Consider the following 20,145-nt stretch of genomic DNA (forward strand, 5'->3'; position numbering starts at 1 on the left):
TCCTTCGCCGTGTTCGTCGTGGCTGTTTGTCGCTTTGGTTCTGCGGATATCGGAGGCTTTTTGCCCGTGTGTTTGTGTGTTGTTTTGAAGCTCGGCTTGCTGGCTTTCTTCGGTCGAAGGGGTTTTCAAATCGCAACAATTGCGCAGAGAATATTAATGGCCACTGGCGTTCTCTCGACCTGCCTGCCTGAGATCGCCAAAGTCTTTCACAACTCTCGCTGACGACTTCAGGCTGGTGGCAAACAGGTTTTTGGGGTGTGTAGTACAGTTAAGACTTTACTTGGCCCCTGAACTGATACCGCCTTTTTGGGGAATTTTTGGGGGGTTTCATTCACTGGAACTGGATATCCTTTTCAGCTGAAGAATGCTGCACCATTTTACCTTCTTTACTTTATATTTTTGTGAGCTTTTTACTATAAACAATTTATGATTATACACGGAGCACCTCGAAAGATTTATTTTCCCATTTATTTTAAAATAAAAACGGCTTAATATTTTTCGATGCTTGAACATTTATTTGAAAGATTGGTTCTTCAACTTTTTTATGTAAACCCATTTCGGTGAAATATCCACCACGGCTGGCTTAGCACAGTACCCCATTCGATCGATCTATTTTTGAGTACATTATGGGCTGTCTGTGGTCCTATCTCGGCGATGGCAATTTGAATTTCGATCTTGAGGTCGTCAATAGTTGCTGGTGTGTTCGCATAACATTTATGTCAAATCGCAGCTACTTGAAAGCCTATTCTCAACACCATTTCTACTGATTATGCGATTTCCGGAGACGGGAAACATCGGTTGTCGATATTTTGCAACACTCGTCACTCGTTTTGAGTGCTTCTCTTGCACGACGTATGGATTTTTCGAACCCCTAAAACGACAATTATGTTTATTAACATAGGTGGAAATAATAAAATGATTTATAAAAGTTACCGTGTCAAACGCCTATAAGTGTTCGAGATGAGCGTTAGATCGCCTTCGATCGTTGGATCGTGCCATAATATCCTAGTTGAGTTGATCAACAGTCTCTCAATCAACATGTTTCAAGCCGGTAACCTATCGTCGTATAAACATTCTTGCTAGACCGATGGTGTCATGACCATTCTAATTGCTATCTAAAACATTTCAAACAGCCGACGCGTTTTCATAGTCCTCGGATGTTGTGGAAAGCATAGAGAGCGACAAACAAATTAAGAGGCTGACACTCAGAATTTTATGTGCATTTTCCCGAGTGGCCGATAACTTTGCCTATTAAAAAAAAAAGTCGAACCTCAACGAGCCGAAAATTCAAGGTTGAACCAAAAGGAGAGGAACACCACTTCCGTGTAATAAATTCAGGAACAGCGAAAACAGCGCCAGTAAAAGTTTCCCAAAAGTGCTAAAGCACCCATAAAAGAAAACCCCCCTTAAACCCCTAACGAGAAACGACACGACGTCTGTCCTTTTTTAAATGGACCTTCACCGACGCGCGATCGCTTGATCGCGAAGTGCGTGTGCGCTCTGTTGACCATGACCTCTTTGTGACTGCGAGAATCTGCCGGCGGCGAAACAGCCCCAAAAAATACTACGCACTTGTGGAGGACAGACGCGGCGATAGTTCACTCACCGGCGGCGGAAACGGACACGGACCGTCTGCTGTTGCGCGGTCAAGGATCATTAACGAAACCGCGAAGGCGTTCGTCGAAAGACACACCTGAAAAACGAATCACACACCGCGATCATTAGTCTCAACCGCCGGCCCATCTTGATCTCAGGCTCAGGCTCCCAAAATAGCCCCTAGCGCGCGCCCGCTCGCCAATTGTTTCACGACAATCACTGTCAATATGCTCTCTCTCACTCTCTCGCCTATGACAGATGAAACCGGTCCTCTGATCTGTGCGTGACTTGCGGGCGCCCATTGCTTCCTGATCCCCAACACAAAGATCAGGACCCGCGGCCAATGCTTTGGGGCCAATACTAGGCTGTTCAATAAGTTCTTTTCCTCGATAAGAAAAACACATTCTTATGGTTATGATTTTATTATTCAGTATAGCCACCCCTGAAATTGCCTTCAGTATTGCCTCTCTGAAGCCTCCTGTGGAACCGTATTTTGCGGAATTAGTAGCGGACATTTTTAGGTCTGGAAGCAGATGGAAGTCGCTTGGGCCCAAATATGGTGAATACGGTGGATACTCCAACAATTTTCATTTCATTTCAAAATGTTTTTACAACCGCATGCATTGTTCCATTTTTAGCGAATGCTGCATCCATTTTGCACACAGCTTTCTGAAACCTAATACTTCAGTCAAAATATTGGTTATACTGCTCAATGAGATGGCTAGGCCTTATACTAAATCTCTTTAAGTTATTCGACGATTTTCCGATACGACATCCTGTATTTTTTTTTTTAAGATTTCGGGGGTTGTGTCTGTTTTTTTTTACGTTTTTGACGTGGATCGTCTTGAAAGCTAGTACGACCTTGTTTAAACTCAGAAACCTCCCTTTTAACCACCTAATTGAAGACGAAGAGTCCTTAAAGATTTTCATCATTCGTTCAAAAATTTCCTTTGTTTTTAAACCTTCCAAAACTAAAAATTCAATAACTTCACGGTACTTGATTTTTTTTCCATTGTAAAAAATTGTAACATATCGATTGTAACATATCGATACTAAATGGCTTGAAAAAAAAATTAAGCGACCGATTGAAGTGAAATTTCACTTACGTTCATATGAAGAGTGTACCAATATAACTAAAAAATAGACTCATAGCAACGCTCTCTGCTATCGAGACAAAAAATTTATTGAACACCTTAGTATATTAAAATAGCGCGCAACGCACACGGCGGCTGCGTGCGTGTTGTTGCGTAAGGGGCACCGCCGCATGCGTGCTCCTTATTACGCATGATGTGTGTTCTGATTTCTGCGAAGGCGGGCCACGGGCCACCGCCCAATCTGCCGGGTTGTGTTTTCCCACAATCTCCGGCCGGCTGGCTGCTCCGGCTTGTTGTTTGCCCTTGAACCTGAAATTCTCGAATCCCCCATCGGTCGGTCGGTCAGTCGGGTGCGTATGACGCTCTTTGATGTCGCAGTTACCACACGGCGTAGCTCGCGCTCTTGTCTGTGTGTGTGTGTGTGTGTGGTAGGTGGCCCACCCGGCCCATAAAAAAGAACGTTTTTTTCGGTCACCGGGGAGGAGATCGCAACCAGATCACCCCACTACACACGGCGCTAATCAATTCCACGACGAGGGATTGAGGATCACGTTCTCGCGGAGGTGGATCGCATTGCGCAATCCCGGTCCCGATTCTTCCCAGAGCCGCAGCTGCAATCAACACACGGAGCGGACGGAGATGAAGACGACGGTGATTAGAGTGTGCTTTTTGGGGGGTATTGCGTGTTAAGGGGCTCACCGTTGTCAGATTGGGGCCAAAATGGGGGCCAGACTCCCTCTTTCCTATCTGTTGTGTTGAACTCGGTGTTTGCATAATTTCGGTTTGTTGATTGCTCACCATCACCACCACGATTCGGGTTGGGGAGGAACTACGTTACTTTGTCGCGATCGGTGTGTCGTGTGTTCCTTCCTTCGGTTCTACACCACATTTCGTGTCCGTTTCCCCGGTTGTTGCTGCTGCTAATTTATTACTTTTCTTTCGATCGACCTGCTCTCTCTCTTTCGCACACCTTGGCATGCTTTCGTCGGCGTCTTCCGGGCACAAGCTTCTGTAAGCTCTTTTTTTCGGCGTTCGGTGCTGCGTGCTGCCCTTGAATCTTTCTCCTCTCTACGCAACACCGTCCGTTTTTGGGGTGGTTGTTTTTGGCCAAACACTTACGCACCACCACCACCGCCGCCAGAGGTCTCTTCACCTTCACCCGGTCGGCCGTTTGCGGTTGTCCGGTCCTGTCTCTCTCGCACGCGCGCGGATTGTTCTTGCAAACCGCGTTCGCGCGCTCATGTAACCCTGACCGTGAGGCCCCATACGGCCCGAGGGGGTCGTTCGGTCGGTCGACTACCCCAATTCTGGCAGTTGGTTTGCCGTGGTTCCGTGTGTGTGTGGCGACCGTGACGGGTCCGGATCCGCGGTGAGTGCGCAAACCGAAGGAAGGTCTCCTCTGAGATTTCCTGGAGAACGCGGACGGAACGAGATGGGCTGGGGGTGGGTGACGACGAATGGCCTGTTTGGTGTGTTCCTTGGAATTGTCTCGGAACGGGGACAGCGCGTGGGAAGATCCTCTGTGGTCTGTTTTGTGGTCCTTTTCAATGCTTTCTTTCGTGGAACTTTGTTTTAACGAACTTTAATGAATTGTTTTGGTGTTCTTGGTGATCTTGCGGGCTTTTGTTACAAATATGTTATACTTCAACCATTCTTCGTTGCAATTTAATTTATAATCTTCGGCTACATTAAAACATGAAAATAAGTATTAGGCGTGTGAATTAATTCGTGCCGTTTTACAATAGATGGCGTTACTCATTAAACATAACAATTTTTTTTTTATGAAATATCTGTTTGATAGCTACTGTCATTACGCATCTAACGCAGTATAGGCTTTTTTTGTTAAACTGTAAACGACACCTTTTTTAAGCATTTGAACACGTCATGTTTTGTTCCTGGTAAAATGTTTTTGCGAGGAGTACTTTTTCATTACTGCTTGCACGGCAGAAAAAGATGTTCTTGTACCGAATCGTCACTGCTGATGAAAAAGGCGGTTATTTCCAGAATCCTAAATGCTAAAAGACCTGGATACAGCTTGGTGAACCAGGTTCATCGCTACCAAAGCGAAATATTCACTTTGCAACGGTTTTGCTGTGCATATGGTGGGATACGAAAGGTGTGGTGCACTATGAGCTTTCACAACCTAATGAAATTATTACTAACGACGGGCAATATTTTCAATTAAGTAGTCATACGTTTTGTTATTGTAGTTAGGTCACAAATGTCGAATAAAAACTGCAGGAATTAAGTTATACACCCAATAGAATGTTCCTATTTAGAAACGAGAAAGAGAGTTTCGTTTGGAAAATTCGTTCTCACGCACTCGTGAAGATCATCTCACTCTCTCTCTCTCTCTGTCACACTGCCTGCCTGGCGTGGAGGTTCTCCTCCCGTTCTGTACCTCTCTGGCGGCGATCGCGGGGCGAGATCACCCTTTCGGGCGCGTGAGAAGAGAGCGCGAACCTTCAAACCGCGCATCGGGGCGCACGATCGTTGATCGCCGCGATCGCTCGCACTGTTGGCCGCGGTCAGCGACCGCCACTCGCGAGTGGCCGCGAAATTATTGGTGTAAAGAAGCGGGTTCGCATTCGAAAGTGTTGTGTTGTGCAATTGAGTGCTCGCAGTCGGCGACTCGCGGGGCGCTTTTGCTTTTGCGACAATACAGAGGGCGAAAGCCCCACACACCAAGCAACCGCCAGCCATTCTCGCTTTCGTTCCCGTTCTCTCACCGTAGCGGCGGTGCGAGTGAGACCGATGATGCCGCGTGAGCGAACTTTTTCTCTCGCGTGACGCGCGTGCAGCTGACAGTGAGTGAGTGAGTGAGTGAGCGTGAGAAGTGAGCGGCGGTTGTGACCTTCAATATTTTTTCGATGCTTCAGCTTCGCCGGCCGACCGGGACCGTCCGCACGGCCAGTACTGATTTTCCTTTCGTTCGTCTCGGAGGTGGGTGCGCGCTTTTGTCCCGTGGCCCTCGGTCGTCGTCGTCTTTCGCCGTGCGTGCGTGCGTTCGTGCGCTCGGCAGATCACCACACGCCACTCACCAGAGTATATCCGTTTGTTTCGATTGATGTCCGTTCCCTTATCGTTCCGTTTGTTGTGGTCGGAGTTTTGTGTTTTCTAATTTAAGAGATAGGAGTGAACACGTTGTCGGGGTCGGCCTATTATCATCTTCAGTAGCGTGCATATCAAACGTTGTTCGTGCAAGGAAAACTTAGAGCTCAAGTGCTTATCCCCCCCTCGAGAAAGAGGGTAAAGAAACGTGTGTGTTCAAAAACGTGGCCTTTGGCGGAGCGATCACGGTCGCCGCCGTCTGGAAATTAGGAAAATTAAACAGCACACAATGGTTACCACGGAAACCAGCGCCCCGTCGACGGGAGCAACGTCAGGAGGCTCGTTGTTGTTAGCAACGTCTTCGTCGACGATCCGGGGGTCCTGCTGATCTGTCTGTGCCGTGTGTGTATGTGTGCTCGAAAATGCTCCTGCGTCGTCGTTGTCCTGTTGTTGTTTTTGTTGCCGTGACCATGAGAAGTGATTCCGCCCGCTTTTTGGGAGGAAAGTGAAAAGTGAGCCAACCACACAACAACAACCCTTTCGCGCACCGTGTTCCGTGATCGTGGTTGTGTGTGCTCCGTGTGGGCGAAAGTGGCGTGTGAAGCTTTCGTTTTCGTGTGCCGCCGCGCCGCGCGCACACGCCTCTTTCGGAACGGAATTCGGAATTGCTTCGGAGTGGCGCGCAAGGAGAAAATAAAAATAAACGCCCGTACGGAGGAGAAAATAATTTCTCTCCGTGTTCCGTGCCGTGTGCCGCAGTGGTGCGCTGCTGGAGAGAGCGAAAATATTTGAAGGAAGGAAAATTTATCAAAAAAAACACACGAGCCCACCGGAGGAAAATACGTTCGCTGTGACGTGTGTGTGCGCGCCCGTCATCCGTCATGCTGTCGGACGGGTACCATCATCATCACCATCATCACCATCACCCGGTTCCCACCATCCACCGACCGTCGTCATCGGTGGTGGGTGGTGGTGGTGGTGGTGGCCCACATGGCCCACACCCGGCAGCGCCGCCCTATGCTGGCCCGGTGGCCAGCAGCAAAGGCGCCGTCGGGACGACGACGGTGATCAAGGAGAACAAAATGCGTGTGACGACGGTGGCCGACAGCTCTCCGTCTCCGTCGTCCTCGCCTTCTTCTTCCGTGGTGGTGGTGGCCCCGGCATCATCGTCACCGCCACCGCCGCCACCACCCGCGCCAGTGTTGGTGCAGGTCCAGAAAGTGTCTCCCGGGGGTGGTGGTCCCCCGTCGCAACAACAACAGGTCATCGCAAGTTACCATCAGCAGCAGCAGCAGCAGCAGCATCATGGTGTTGATGTTGCGGCGACGGCAGGTGGCAGCAGCACCTACACGGCCCACCCGAAGATACTGAACTCGATGAAGAGCATCGCGGCCGAAATGGCCGCCGGTGAGGCAATGTTGCGGAGCAAATCGCCGGACCACCATCACCGCGGCCACAGCGGCCATCATCCGCATCTGCTGCACCATCATCCGGTGCTGATGATGGTCCCGAAACAGGAGTCGGCCACCTCGACTACCAGCACGGCGGCTACCTCGGCGGCTGTGAGTTCGGCCACTTCACCGGCCGCTCCAGCACCGCTTGCGCCGCCTCCGGTCGTCATCATGGACAATAGTGTGGCCAGCTCGTCACCGTCGTCCTCCGGGGGCGCCGGCCCCATCATCAGCAGCTCACCCGGACCGAAAGGCGAACCGGATTTGAATATAGGTAACCGCGCCGGCGAAGGATCTTCCACAACTAATTATAGTTGGCACAATTGGCCATACTTTTTTCACTCCTCACGCAAAAGGATTGTTGGTGTTCTATAGAGAACTTTGAGCTGCAGTAGCCCAACATTCGTCTCTTTTTAACACTAAAACAAATTGTACCTTAATTCTAATTCTAATTTAAATTTAAAATTTCGTGCCAGTTGTCTGTCGGGGTACCTGGGCGATTTAAAACCCTGGCTTTTCCAAAGATCTCCACTGGCAGGGGGGGGTGTCTGAAGCATGAACGCCCCGACTCTGAGGGAGTCGGCAACTACGTGTCGTCGACAAAGGCTCAGAAAGAAGTGACTCTTATCTGGAGTAAGAGAGCCTCGATTCTCAGGGAGTCGGCGACTACGGGTCGTCGGCAAGGGTTCGCAAAGTGTGAAAGGCAGCTCTGAGATAGTTTATGATTTTTAGAGGGGTAAAGGCTCTGAGCGAGTCTTATTACACCGCGTAGGGACGTCCTCTTGATAAATCGTCCCGAAACACGCAAAGGGACACGCGACCGCGCAAGCAGCATCATCGCAGCATCATCGCAGCATGTCCCGCTCCGCCGAAAGCAGAACAAAAACCTGTCAAAATGTGTCAAGTTCAATGCAACAACACGCGGCGGCAAAGGTTCTCTCACTCGCGCCGCGTTCACTCTCACCATGCATGAGTGCGCGCAGTGAGTTCTCTCACCGCACATTTCTATGCTCGCGACGGTGAATGCATTTCTCTTGCCAGCAGAACCCTCCTGCGGATGCCAATTGGCTTTTTTTACGCATCTCGCCGATGCCGACATCTTCGGGGTCCCCTTTTAAAACGAAACCATCATTTAAAACACACACACGGAGAGACGGCAGAACAAGTGTACGCGGCGCGCGTAGCCTTTTTTCCTCGTCTTTTTCGGTCCCTTCTTCGTTCTCGTACATTATCGGAGAGCGAGCCGGGTGGGTGGTCGACGAAGGGGGCGACGTTTTTATGCTAATGACCTACGACGACGGCGAGAGAAGTACGCCGCGTTCCGAGCGTTCTCGTCGTCGGGTGATTTTGTTTGGAAACGAAACGGACGAGAATTATGCTATATTTATGCTGCTGCTCCCTTTCGTGCGCTCCGATGAGGCGCACAGGGAGAAGGGAGGGAGAGCAAGAACAAGAAGAAGAAGCGGCGGCAGCACACGGTCAACAGTGCATTGCCCCCGTCGACGGCGACGGCGACGGGGCGATGGTTGCGCGACCATTCCGCGGCACAGCTGCAGCTCACGGTCACCAGTCGCTCTCTCACTCACTCACTACTCCCCGAGGGCCGGCTGTCTCGCTCGCACTCGCACGATGAGTTTCATGTAGTACTCACGACGGAACTCACTAAGCGCCATCGCCAGCTCGGCTCTTTGATAACGCGACTGCGGGCTGGAGCGGCCCCCCCTCAAGCACCCCTTCACCCGGCAGCGAACCTCGGGAGAGTTCAATTGCCTCGCGTCCGTGTGAGAAGAAGGGGGAACTCGCTGCTGGCGCTGCTCGCTGCTGGCTCTTTCTGGTCGGAGGTGGTGGCGCGCGGTGGTGTGCGCGCGCGCCACGCGGTGCCATGTGCGGGCCTTTCATGCCAATGCCCTCACCGTCGCATGTCGTTGACCTTTGCGTCACATCGGTTCTCCACACATAACACGGCACGACACACCAACCAACCAAGCAACCATTTTCTTCAAGCGCGAAAGAGCATGAGCATCGGAGCGTCGACCGATTGAACCGCGAACCCGCCGGGGGGGTTGTATCGGCCTTCAATCGGAATTGGTAGGGAACCGGGCGAATGTCCCCGTGGCTTATCGGGCGAATTGCCAGGAAGGCTTCTGCTTGAGCTCCTCCTTGTGGTGCCGTTTAAATCACTCTTAAAGGACACAAACCTCGTGCCAAAAGGCTGCGGCTCGCTCGCCGGCAGGGCCTTTTAAAACCTTGACCCGGCACCACCAGAGCGCGAGAGGGCACTCACCACGGTGGATGGGCCATCGCAGAAAAATGCGCCTACATTTCTGCAACACGTGCTACACGCCGCGTCAGGCGTTCGGATGATTCCACTTTTGGCGATCGGCGAAGTAGTGAGTTTTGAAGGAAAGGAAACGGAAGAAAGGAATGATTTAAATTCAGGACCACAAGTGCGGCACCGAACCGTTTATTGGCCGGATCTTTATGTCAGTCACGCGGAGCGCTGCTTGAAACGATTTACGAAAATTACGTTAAAAATCGAGGGGTCGTCGGTACCAGACGGGGAGAAAGTCGTACAGTTTTCCGACGTTCCGGTGTCACGGAGGTTCAAACGGGCACTTGGTTTCCCTTTTTTCGCCCATCGCCCATCAGTCTGGAAACTTCACCCACCGTCCAGCAACCACCGAGAGCATTACACCCTCCGGGACGGGGGTCGTTCACCCGCGCCGACTGGCCAAAGGGAAGCTGGGACCTTTTGGGGTGGATACAGAGAGATAGAGAGAAAGTAGGGAAACCGTTTTCTTCGATCGATCCGCGGCGCCGTTTACCTCATGACCTAGACAACGGCATGGCACAATCATGCGCGAAGACGGCGGGCGACGATAACTACTTCCTCTCTCTCTCTCTCACTCCCGGCTACTACTCCCCGTCTGCTCCGGGTGAAACCTCACGACGATCCGCGGCCATCGCGCGTGTACAGTTCCGGCATTACGACGCGCTCTACTTCCTCGAGCTGGTTGGTGGTCCATTGAACTGCACGAGGGGGGTGAAGAAATCGTCGTCGTCGTCAGTCGGCGGTGGTCAACGAACTCTCGAACGCGTGAGACGAAATGAAACTAAAAACCCTCTCCTCCGGGGATTGAAAGTGAAAATCGCGCACGACGATACGCTCCACTCCGTGAAAAACATTCCACCAGACCAGAAGAGAGGAGGATGGCGGCGGCAGCGCAGGGCTTAAAATAGTGCATAACGAATGCGTTTTCAAAAAATGCGGTGGAAGAGAAATCCCCACGCGCGCAGCAAAGCGAGGCGAGAAACGAAAATGACGAACGAAGCTTCTCACGCATCTCATCTCATCTCATCACACCGAGTCCATCTCGCTCATCGAAATGAAACCGAAAGTGCGAGCTGCGTGAGCGCGAACCCACGCGGAACTCACGACGCGTGAGATGAGAAGCTGCGGGTCCGCTTCACGGTGAGCTGTATCTAATCTCTCGGGCGGCCGGCCGACCGACTTTTTGTGGGTTCGCTTTTGGGGCTTTCTTCGTCCGCGCTTTGTTTTGTTCCTTGCTCGTTGCTGCTCTTTTTTATGCTCGTCTCACCGGCCGCGGAGAAAGCGATGAATCGGCGCGTCGGTCGGTCGGTCGGCCGATGATACTTTTACTTTTCACTTTCATCCGTTTGGCCGCCGCCACGGTGGGGCGATATAAATTGGTCCTTGGTGAGAGTTGGAGCCACTCCGAAAGGCCCCCCCTCGCTTTCGTTGCCTGTTCGCTCTCTCTTTCTCTCACTCACGCTTCCGTGGGGAGCGGTTTCGAAAGTGACAAAATCAACGCAGCAGCTGCATGCGTGCGGCGCGTCGGCACGGCCCTCTGTCTTTCGACACCTCTCACGGTGCGCAGCATAACGCATGTGCAACGCCGCGCCACGCCACACCGCACCGCGCCGCGCTTACGCTCTCGTTCATCCGGCTCATAATTCGAGCATTGGGTTAACGAACTTCGTAGTAGGCTACTAGTTGGTTGGTTGGTTGGTTTGTTGGTGTGCGGCGCTCCGTCGAGAAGGAACTATGATTTCGAATTTATTCCGAGCGCCGCCGCTGGCTGGCTGGCCTCGGGTGCATAATGATGTGGTGCGTGTGTTATGTTGGACCCCCGGCAAGCAGCACCAGCAGCAGCGAGGCGGAAAAGTCAATGGCCGCTGGCGAGGCCACTTCTTCTTCGAGGCCCTGGCGCTCTGGTGGTTTACGCGGACCTCCTCTGCCCATGCCCAGGAGAGGCCCTCAGGCCGTCGTTAATCAGCGTTCGAGAAAGTGCGACCGGCCCCGGCTCCTGGCATCCTCGTCGTCGTGCCAATTTTGTGCACGAACGGCGGCGGCGGCGGCCGGAGTGTGTTATGTTTAGAGTTTAATGACCTTTTTTGGGTGGCGGCGCACCTCACGATGGAATTGGGTGGAAACTTTCCATTTTGTTTTGCTCTTTTTTGTGTACCGATTACGGACCACCGTGGGGGGTGGGTGGAAGTGTCTCAGGGTGAGTGATTTTCTTTTAAAGTTCACCTACTCTCACGTTTCACTTTCGCGTTGTTTATTTTTTTCGCTCTCCCGCGCGGGGTAACAAGGATAGAAAGTTTTCCAAGCAGAGTGCAATGACCGGCGGCGTGTCCGGAGTTTTCTTTGGCGTGGTGTGGAGCACACTTTTTCCACGATATCCGACGTGTGTTTTCCGACGACACACTGACACAGTTTGTGTGTTACACTCGCGCCGCCTATTGTTTATGGGGGGGCTTTTCGAACGTTTATTGTTGTAACAAAGGACACAAGGGTCAAGGGATTGGTTTGCCGCTCTAAAGGTCGCTATATTTCTGCTATTTACGAGGAATCAAAGGAGATGCCAAAAAAGAGATAGGGATCTTTGGCCAAGTCCCACTTTAAACTTTAATTTTTGGCGAACAGGTTTAAACATTATATTGAATAAAAATTGATAATTATTGTTAAAGCTACCCAAGCCCACTCAAAATAATGTAGGGACGTTTGATTAACTCCGATTAGCTCGTTATAAGTTTGTGTGATCGTTAGTGCGATGGCTTTTGAAGCTGCAAATTCACACAAAACGAACCACTCAGTATTTGGGGCCCTAAAAATTAAGGGGCATTGATTGGAACTATTTTGGACGAACTAGCTCTACATTTCCTCCAGCTTTCTGTCCATTCCTTCCATCAATTCCATCTCTTTCAATGGGTTTGTTGCTGTTGGTAGCGTTCCATATCAATTCATTTAACCAGGTTTCAGTAACTCATAGTAGATCAAACGCTTCCGATCCCATCAAACGCAGCAGAGCATTGTTTTCCGACGATGTTGATGATTCTCTTGAACTTACGAAGATCTTTTACACCAAGGATTCTCTGAATGAACCCTCTTTTCATCGCCAGTTAGAAGCCGACGGCAAAATGTCTTCCTTTTGTGCCTGACGAGCAGCGTTTCAGTTGTGGTTGTTCGGATTTCCTGCTGTCTTTTGGTTCAGTTCATGGGGAACCCATTTTACGATCTTGTGGATCTTCACATGGCTGCGACTCGAAGTTGATATGTTTTGTGTTAAATTGAATTCCTTTGCCAGATGTCAAAACAAGGCACGGGCGTTATGATTAGGGCTAACTTAACGGCTATCGGTTAGCAAAATCCGGTCGGTCATACTTACACGCTGTCTAAACCTAAGCTAAGTAAAGTAGTGAGTCTTGTGAAAGTCCACCGAATGGTGGGAGCTCCCACCCGGTACGGTGCTGCTCCACACACGACGGTGCCCCGCGACGGTGATAAGGAAATGTTTTATAACAATTGCACAACTGCATTCGTCACTCTCTCTCTCGCTCTCTCTCACTCACTCTCACTCTTCCCTGATACGCATCGTAATCAATCCACTAGCGGCCGCGCCGCGCCGCGCATATTCGCGCACCGTTAATGGCCAGTTGGCCTCATTTTTGCGGCCGCCGCATTAGAGACTAGGCTTACGGCGACGGCATCACCATCATCGTCATCGTCATCGGCAGCGGCAGCACTTCCTCTTTATCATCAATCATCGGCGGCATCAGCGTCGAGTCGAGTGTGGGGAGGAATGCCTTGATATGGGGCACCATGATGATGGTGGCTGCTGATAAGTGGAGGGCCCTGTAACCACCTGATCCAAATCGACGATCGCGAAAGAGACAGCGAACCGGAAGTGAACTCCGCGTTTAGCACGTCGTCGGGTCGGGTCGTTGCCCTTCGGAAGTCGGACGCTTTCCAACGGAGAAACGTTGGAGTTTTCGGGGAAAACTCGGGAGAAAAAGGTCAACCCGGCGCGCGTAGTGACCGGGGGTCAATGGACGCCGCCCGGACCCATGTTTGAACCAGTTCCGGGGGCTGCGCTGGCCTCGATTGGCGGCGGGCGAGGTGACGAGAAAGCTTTCGCTTTCGCTTTCGAACTCTCGAACTCCTTCGGCGGTGGCGTCGGGGTCTTGTGGTGTGAGGTCCGGAGGTGCGGAATTGACCGCCTTTTTCCTTTCTTCTTCTTCGTCACCCATCACTTCGAAGAGCGAGTGAGCGAGCGAGAGAGAGACTCCTTTTCCTCACACATTTCTCTTACGCAGTCGGTCATTCAACCGAGGAGCACAACGATGGCCCGCTGGTGGCGGTGGTGAAAGTAAAGCGCCGTGTCCTCTCCACCCTGCCCTCCCTTTCTCTCTCGGGCCGTCGCGGGCCGCGGGTTTTCTAGTTTCTTCTTTGCCCACTTCCCGCGCGGCCGCCCGGACCGGATCAATTACTATACTCTCCTCGCTGCCGCCGCCGCCGATTGGCGTCTTGATGTCGAAAAAGAAAGTGCACCGCTCCGTTGCTCCGGCTGGCCGGTCGCTCCGGTGGTGTGGTCACGAAAACAGGAAAATGCCGGGAAGCCGTCACGAAGACGAAGACGAAGAAGTGGGAAACCAAAAGTCACTAACCTCGGTCTCGGGGCGAAGCATCCGCCAGCCCAGCGCTGCGCTGGTGATGCTCCTCCAGCGACCGTGGGGTGGGTGGCTGGCCACGAAAGGTGAAAAAACCCATCATTAGCCACCGAAAACGGCACGACGGGCCGATGATGATGATGATCGCGGGCGGCCCGTTACGACAGAGGAGCGAGCCAAACGTTAGAGAGCAGCGAGTTTCTGTCCCGATCGCGGCCATTAGGCGCGATCCGGATTATGCCAGAAATGTTTGTAAAATTCGAATGCGAACAGTTGGTTGTGGTCTTAGCACCGTTCCAAGTGCAGGGTTATCAATTTTGTAGTTTCGAAATTACAGAGCTGGCAATTTTACACTCTTTTTTCGAAAACGACGAAAGGAGGGCCATCAACTTCGAGCGATACCGCCAGATGATAACTATTTGTTTCTTGGCTTGCAATTGAAGATATGGACTTAGAAGATAGGTGGCTTCAGCCAGACGGGGCCAACGAGCCACACACAACACGAGTGGTTATAACTGACAAGCGTGCAACTTTGGAGCATTTGAAAAGCATAACATTCGCCAAGTTGTGGCCGAGTTAGCAACCCCGAAATGTGCAAAAAAGTTATTGAAAACTATCTGATCAGAATCGACTGTTTATTTATTTATTTTATTACGCACCAACTTAAAGTTTTGCATTCAAGTTGATGCTGTGTCAGGGTTCGAACTGACGTCTTTCGCTTAGAAACCGATTAATCGGAGCAACGAGACGAATAATCTACGAACGAGCCACCGAATCGACAGTTACCATCTGAACAATATTGTGTTTTTACGCATAATGGTAAAGCACAAACTTCATTATTAAAAAACAATCATTTAAAACTTTTGTTAAATTTGTTTTTGAAACTCCGATGGATGGATAACCCTGTGTATGCCCTGATTTCAAGATTTTACCACCGGAATTATTGGGTTGATGTTTTACAGTGTACGCCATCATGACAGGAGCTATTTAAATGTTAAATAACTCGGCCATTTTTTAGTCAATTTTGACAAATGAACAAGATTTATTTAGGGTATACAATGCGTTTATTGACAGTACACTTAGAATACAATATCGGTCAAATGTACGCCTTCATTAGACACACAAATAGCGGGCATTTTTCATTGTATTTTACAACATTTCGGGCGTAAAAGGAGCAATTTTGGCTCTGATGTTAGCTTTCAGTTCTTCAATGGTCTTTGATTTTGTGGCATACACCTTGCTCTTCGAATAGCCCCACAGAAAGAAGTCAGAAGAAATTCGGCAATTCGGCAGTTATTTTGAAGATCCGAAAGATTATCATCATGCTGGTGCAGTAAACAGGCTCCAAAGATGAGGAATTGTAAAATTGTTGATGGATGCAGTCCTGAATCCCAAACTGAACGAAAATGGGCAGAAAACACTGAAGTGGCATTTTCCATCGTTTAAAAACCACAGGAAGGAATCGGAATGGGCCCGAAGACGACACGATTAGATTACAGCATGATGACAACCACTAAAGCCCTAAACAGCCGTATTTGTCAGACGTGTGGCCCCGTCAGATTATCACCTTTTCGCTTCAATGGAACATGCACTTTGCGCAGAGAGCAACACTTTGCCGAATATGAAGATGTCAAGAAAAAATGGGGTTCCCAATTGTTTGTTCCCTGAAGACCTTTGCTTGTGCTTCCTGCTTCATGAGCTCCACGAAGATTCGTTATCTAAAAATCGCATTGCGAACATTAAATTTTCGGTGTCTATCAGACCCCTTAACTGGTCATAAATATTACAGGGAGGGCCTTGGACGAATGATCGATCGATAAATTGAAGATTTGGACTGGCCACTGAGATCTGACCAGAGATATGACTTGCCCACCAGGCTTTTATTTGCGCGGGTTATTTGAAATTTGGCTAAAAGGATGGAAGAAACCGGAAACATTTAGTTATCAAGACCAGAGTTTTCTCGAATAGTTTCCTTCCTTCGATCGATGATCGACGTTACCTTTACACGCTTCAAAATGTGACGTTTCTCGTGTCTCTTTCAATGCGGTAAAAGACTCCAATCAGCTGCAAATTGTGAGATTAGCTTATTCCCCGGTCTACATCATCCGGAAACGCGATTGGCTCATGTCGCCCTTTCGCCGTCGACCCAATTTTGATTGCTGATGATGTGGCGCCCACTTTCGATGATGATAACATCAATCGTGAAATGGCCGTGGTTCAATCATCGATCGCGAGAGTTGATGATGGAGCGAGATTGCGATTGATTTAGACGATTGCGAAGAGTGTGTCGGGTTGTGCCACCTAATTGCCATTAAATCAACAAACCAGCTGAAGGTAGCAACCCGCTTTGTGAGGGCAGAAAAATGGCACGGCGGCGGCACCACCAAGACGTCAGGCGATCATCATTATGCAACCGCCGTCCGTCGTGTGGTTTACGCAACGAGCCGCGCCGTTGTTGGTTCCGGTTAGACCCGATCGATCGGCGATCGGCGATCGGCGGCCATCGATCGGGACTTTCTCCTCCTCATGCCCGCCCAACACTGTTGCTGCTAAATTTCGGAGGGCGCTGTCCGTTTATCTCGCCACCCCCCGGGAATGTGGGTCACTCGAGCATCGTTCCCGCCAAAAAAATGCCTACCTCATGGTGGTGGTCGCGATAAGGCCCCTTCGAGAACACAACCTTCACCCCACGAGGCGCCTTATCGGTCACATGCACCGCGCGCCATTTTGGTTGATAACGGCTTTTGTTTGCGCCCTCCTTGTTTTTTGGCCAATTCACTAACCTTCTTTCTTTCGCTTTTCGTCCTTTTCTTCCGACAGAGTTCGACGGCACGACGGTGCTGTGCCGGGTGTGCGGCGACAAGGCGTCCGGCTTCCACTACGGCGTCCACTCGTGCGAAGGCTGCAAGGTAAGTCTGTGGGGAGGGCTCTTTGGGTTGGGGTCTCTTTTCCCTCGGGGTTCCCGTTTCCTGTTTGAGCTTTTTCAGCCCGGTGTGTAAGGATGATCCCGATTCCAGTGCACAATCGGATTTAGGTAGTGAACAAATAATAAGTGAGTGAAATAAAATCAACAACAAAAAACCAAATGGAGGACCAATGTTTCTGGGACCTCCAATAAGCGTAATCCCGGGGGAACCGACCATAAGGAAGGTTCATTCACTTTTGGGCGGGTTGTCAAAAGCCCCCCACGCCAAGAACGGGTTCCCTCTCGCGGTCTCTTCGCGCTCTCTCTCTCACGGAAGGGAAGAACGGAAGTGCTCTTTTACGTTCAGTAACCTTTCCGGCCGCCCGAGACCCGACCCGGGCCCACCCACACCCGTTCAGTGACCGTCATCAGGTCCGGCGAGGGACGCAGCGGGAGGTCATGAAATGGGGCCTAACGCGTTACCTAACGACAGCCCGGGGTAGGTGGGAAGGGTGGCCAGCGGGAAAAGAACAGTTGGCGGGCGCGTTCTGTTCTGTGTTCTCGAGAGAGATAGAGAGAGCGCGAGAGAGAGAGACCCAGCCGGAAATCATGAAGAAAATGTGATGAAAATCGGGTGGCCATCAAAAGAGAAGCAGGAGACTCGCGCCAGGATGAGAGAGAGCGAGAGAGAGCGGGTGCTTATAAAAATCATAGAACTCGTCCGTGCCGCGCCCGGGCCACCAGATGGTTCGGTTGGCTGGTTGGTGAGTGATCATCGGAGGGGGGCGGGCGGCGAGGGTTCATCGACCACACGGCTCGGCTCTCTGTGGGGCCACCACCAGCAGCCCCCGAAAGGTTACTGACCTAAAACAGCGGGCGGCGCGCGAACGAACGGACCCCACAGAACCTTGGCGAAGGGAAAATGGCGGCTTGGTGGGTCGCTTTGGACCCCGTCCCCCCGACACGGTTTAATGACCTCTTGCCGCCACTCCGAAGTGGGAAGTGAAAATGGAATGGAAAATCCGGCTCCGGCGCGCAGCGTGTGAGTGTGTTCCACCTGTGTGACCCCGTAGCGGGGGGGTCCCTGAAAGAATGGGACTAGAAGGGGGAAAAAAGAGAGAGAAGATTCGAAGACCACCGACCCCGGGAGGGGTTTTCGGAGAACTTCCCCAAGAACCCGGCCCGAAGCCTGTGAGGGTCATCGTGTCGATTGCATAAAATTGCAACCGGAAAATGAACCTCAATCCCACCCCCAACGGCGGCGACGAGGGTTCATCGCGGGGACCCCATATTTTGGGATGAATTTTGGGGGTGCCGTGCCGATGGAAAAGCGGCCAGTGACCCTTTCGGGGTTGGCCTTCGGGTGACCACCCTCTCCACATCCCATCCGCGTTCACTCGCGTTGTTTGATTAATTATGCTCCGCGGACACCGAACGGGAGCGAGAGAGGGAGCGAAGGTTATGGGCTGTTCACCAGCCCGGGGGGACCAGAGCGCGGAGTGAATGAACGCGGGCGGCACGCAAGAACTCGTTTTCCTCCGGCCCCCAGTCCGCCTGCCCGCCCGGTTCCACCCGGTTCGCGGTCGTTGGCCAAAGTTTATTGACTTCTCGCGTCTGTCTCTCGCCTGGCACGGCGTTCTCCTTTCGCGCGAATTCGCGGTCCCCTCGCGGCGGCGGCGGCGGCGGCGGCGTCGGCGCTGGCCTCCTTTTGCGGCAAGCTGTTCTCTCCTTCTCTCTGTCTCTTTTGTTCTCTCCCTCGCTCGCGCACTTTATTGTAGTTTGTCCTTGAAAGTTGCGCGGCGCGGCTCGGATCGGTGGGTGTTGCGTGAATTTCGTTGCGGTGGCCCCAACGAGCGACGAACGGGGGCCTTTATGTTGTAATCCCACCATAAACCGCCCGACCCGGTCCGTGGCGAGCATCGTGTGCGGATCGGGCGGGTGTGTTTGTTCGCAGGAATTTGGCATCGCGCGCCGCGTCAAGCGAATGATCGTTCTCGATCCGCCCTCGTGTGTGTCGGGGTGGGGGGTGGTGCTGTCGCGAACACACGAGACGAGCTCCTTTCCCAATTCGGTTCTCTGCTCGTTCTCTCTTGGCCGCCGCTGCGCCGTGGTCTTGTGGGGTTAGTGAACTTCTCAAGATCGACCACCACCACCACCCATCGCTCTCTGGCGAGGGAGACCTTGGCGTGGCAGGCAGGCAACGCGAGGAGGGACGGACAAGACAAGAAGGAACAACTTAACCTGTCCGCAGCACCGCTCCAACATCGCTCCGCTCTCGGCTCGGGGTCGGTCTGTGGCCGTGCCGAGACTAACCCCCCTATTATGGTTCTCGAACGGAAATTCTACCGTTCGAGTGAACACAACAAGAGAGAAAGCCGAATACAGCAAGAGAGAGGGCAGAAAGAGAAAGCTATAGCAAAATGAACTCAAAATGAACGGAATGAACGTTCGAGGACTCGAATCGAGTTCTATAATAGGGGGTAAATTAATTCGATTTTCCTTTCGCTCAGGGTGTGCGCTCGTGTGGCCACCAACCCTCCTGTCCTCGCCCTTATGTTATACTCCGTTTTCCTCCAGACGGTCATGCTCCACTTTGGCTAGGTGACAGATGCGCGTGAATCAAATGTCAAAGATCGATCCTCCGATCGGATCGAACAAACGCGCGCCGCGCAGGTGCGCAAAATTTTGCGCGGGCGACGCTCTCTCTCTCTCTCTCCCTCTGTCGCCATCTGCCCTTCACCGCGTTTCGAACCGAGAGCGGGTGGGGTAGCCCTCGGAATTAAGATATGATCGCAGCCCCTCGTTCGCCCGTTTGAGACGCATTGGGCAATAATCACTGGCCGCGGTGGCCGCAGCGTGTTCGATTGGCAGCAGCGAAATATGCACCAACGACAGGCGGCCTCAAGGACAGGCGGCGCCTATGCGCCGCCGAGCTGTGGGCCATTTGCACCACCCGCTCTGGCGCAACACCTATGCGCGGCCTGTCGACCGACCGACCGACCTGGGCTTGGTGGGCCTCGGCGGCGGCTTCAGCACCAACGGTTGAACGACCGTTCCGAAACGGGGAACGGGT

The 20,145-nt window shown here is 51.8% G+C and overlaps 1 protein-coding gene across 1 annotated transcript in view; it reads left to right on the forward strand.

Moving 5' to 3' along the window:
• Positions 1-20,145, forward strand: part of LOC128278484 (ecdysone-induced protein 75B) — a 79,342-nt gene that overhangs the window by 21,425 nt on the left and 37,772 nt on the right. Inside the window, exon 2 of the mRNA XM_053017215.1 lies at positions 16,988-17,076. Within this exon, the coding sequence (XP_052873175.1) occupies positions 16,988-17,076 (89 nt within the window). The remainder of the gene's footprint in view (positions 1-16,987; positions 17,077-20,145) is intronic.

This window comes from Anopheles cruzii, chromosome 2 (assembly GCF_943734635.1).
Source record: "Anopheles cruzii chromosome 2, idAnoCruzAS_RS32_06, whole genome shotgun sequence".
NCBI lineage: Eukaryota > Metazoa > Arthropoda > Insecta > Diptera > Culicidae > Anopheles > Anopheles cruzii.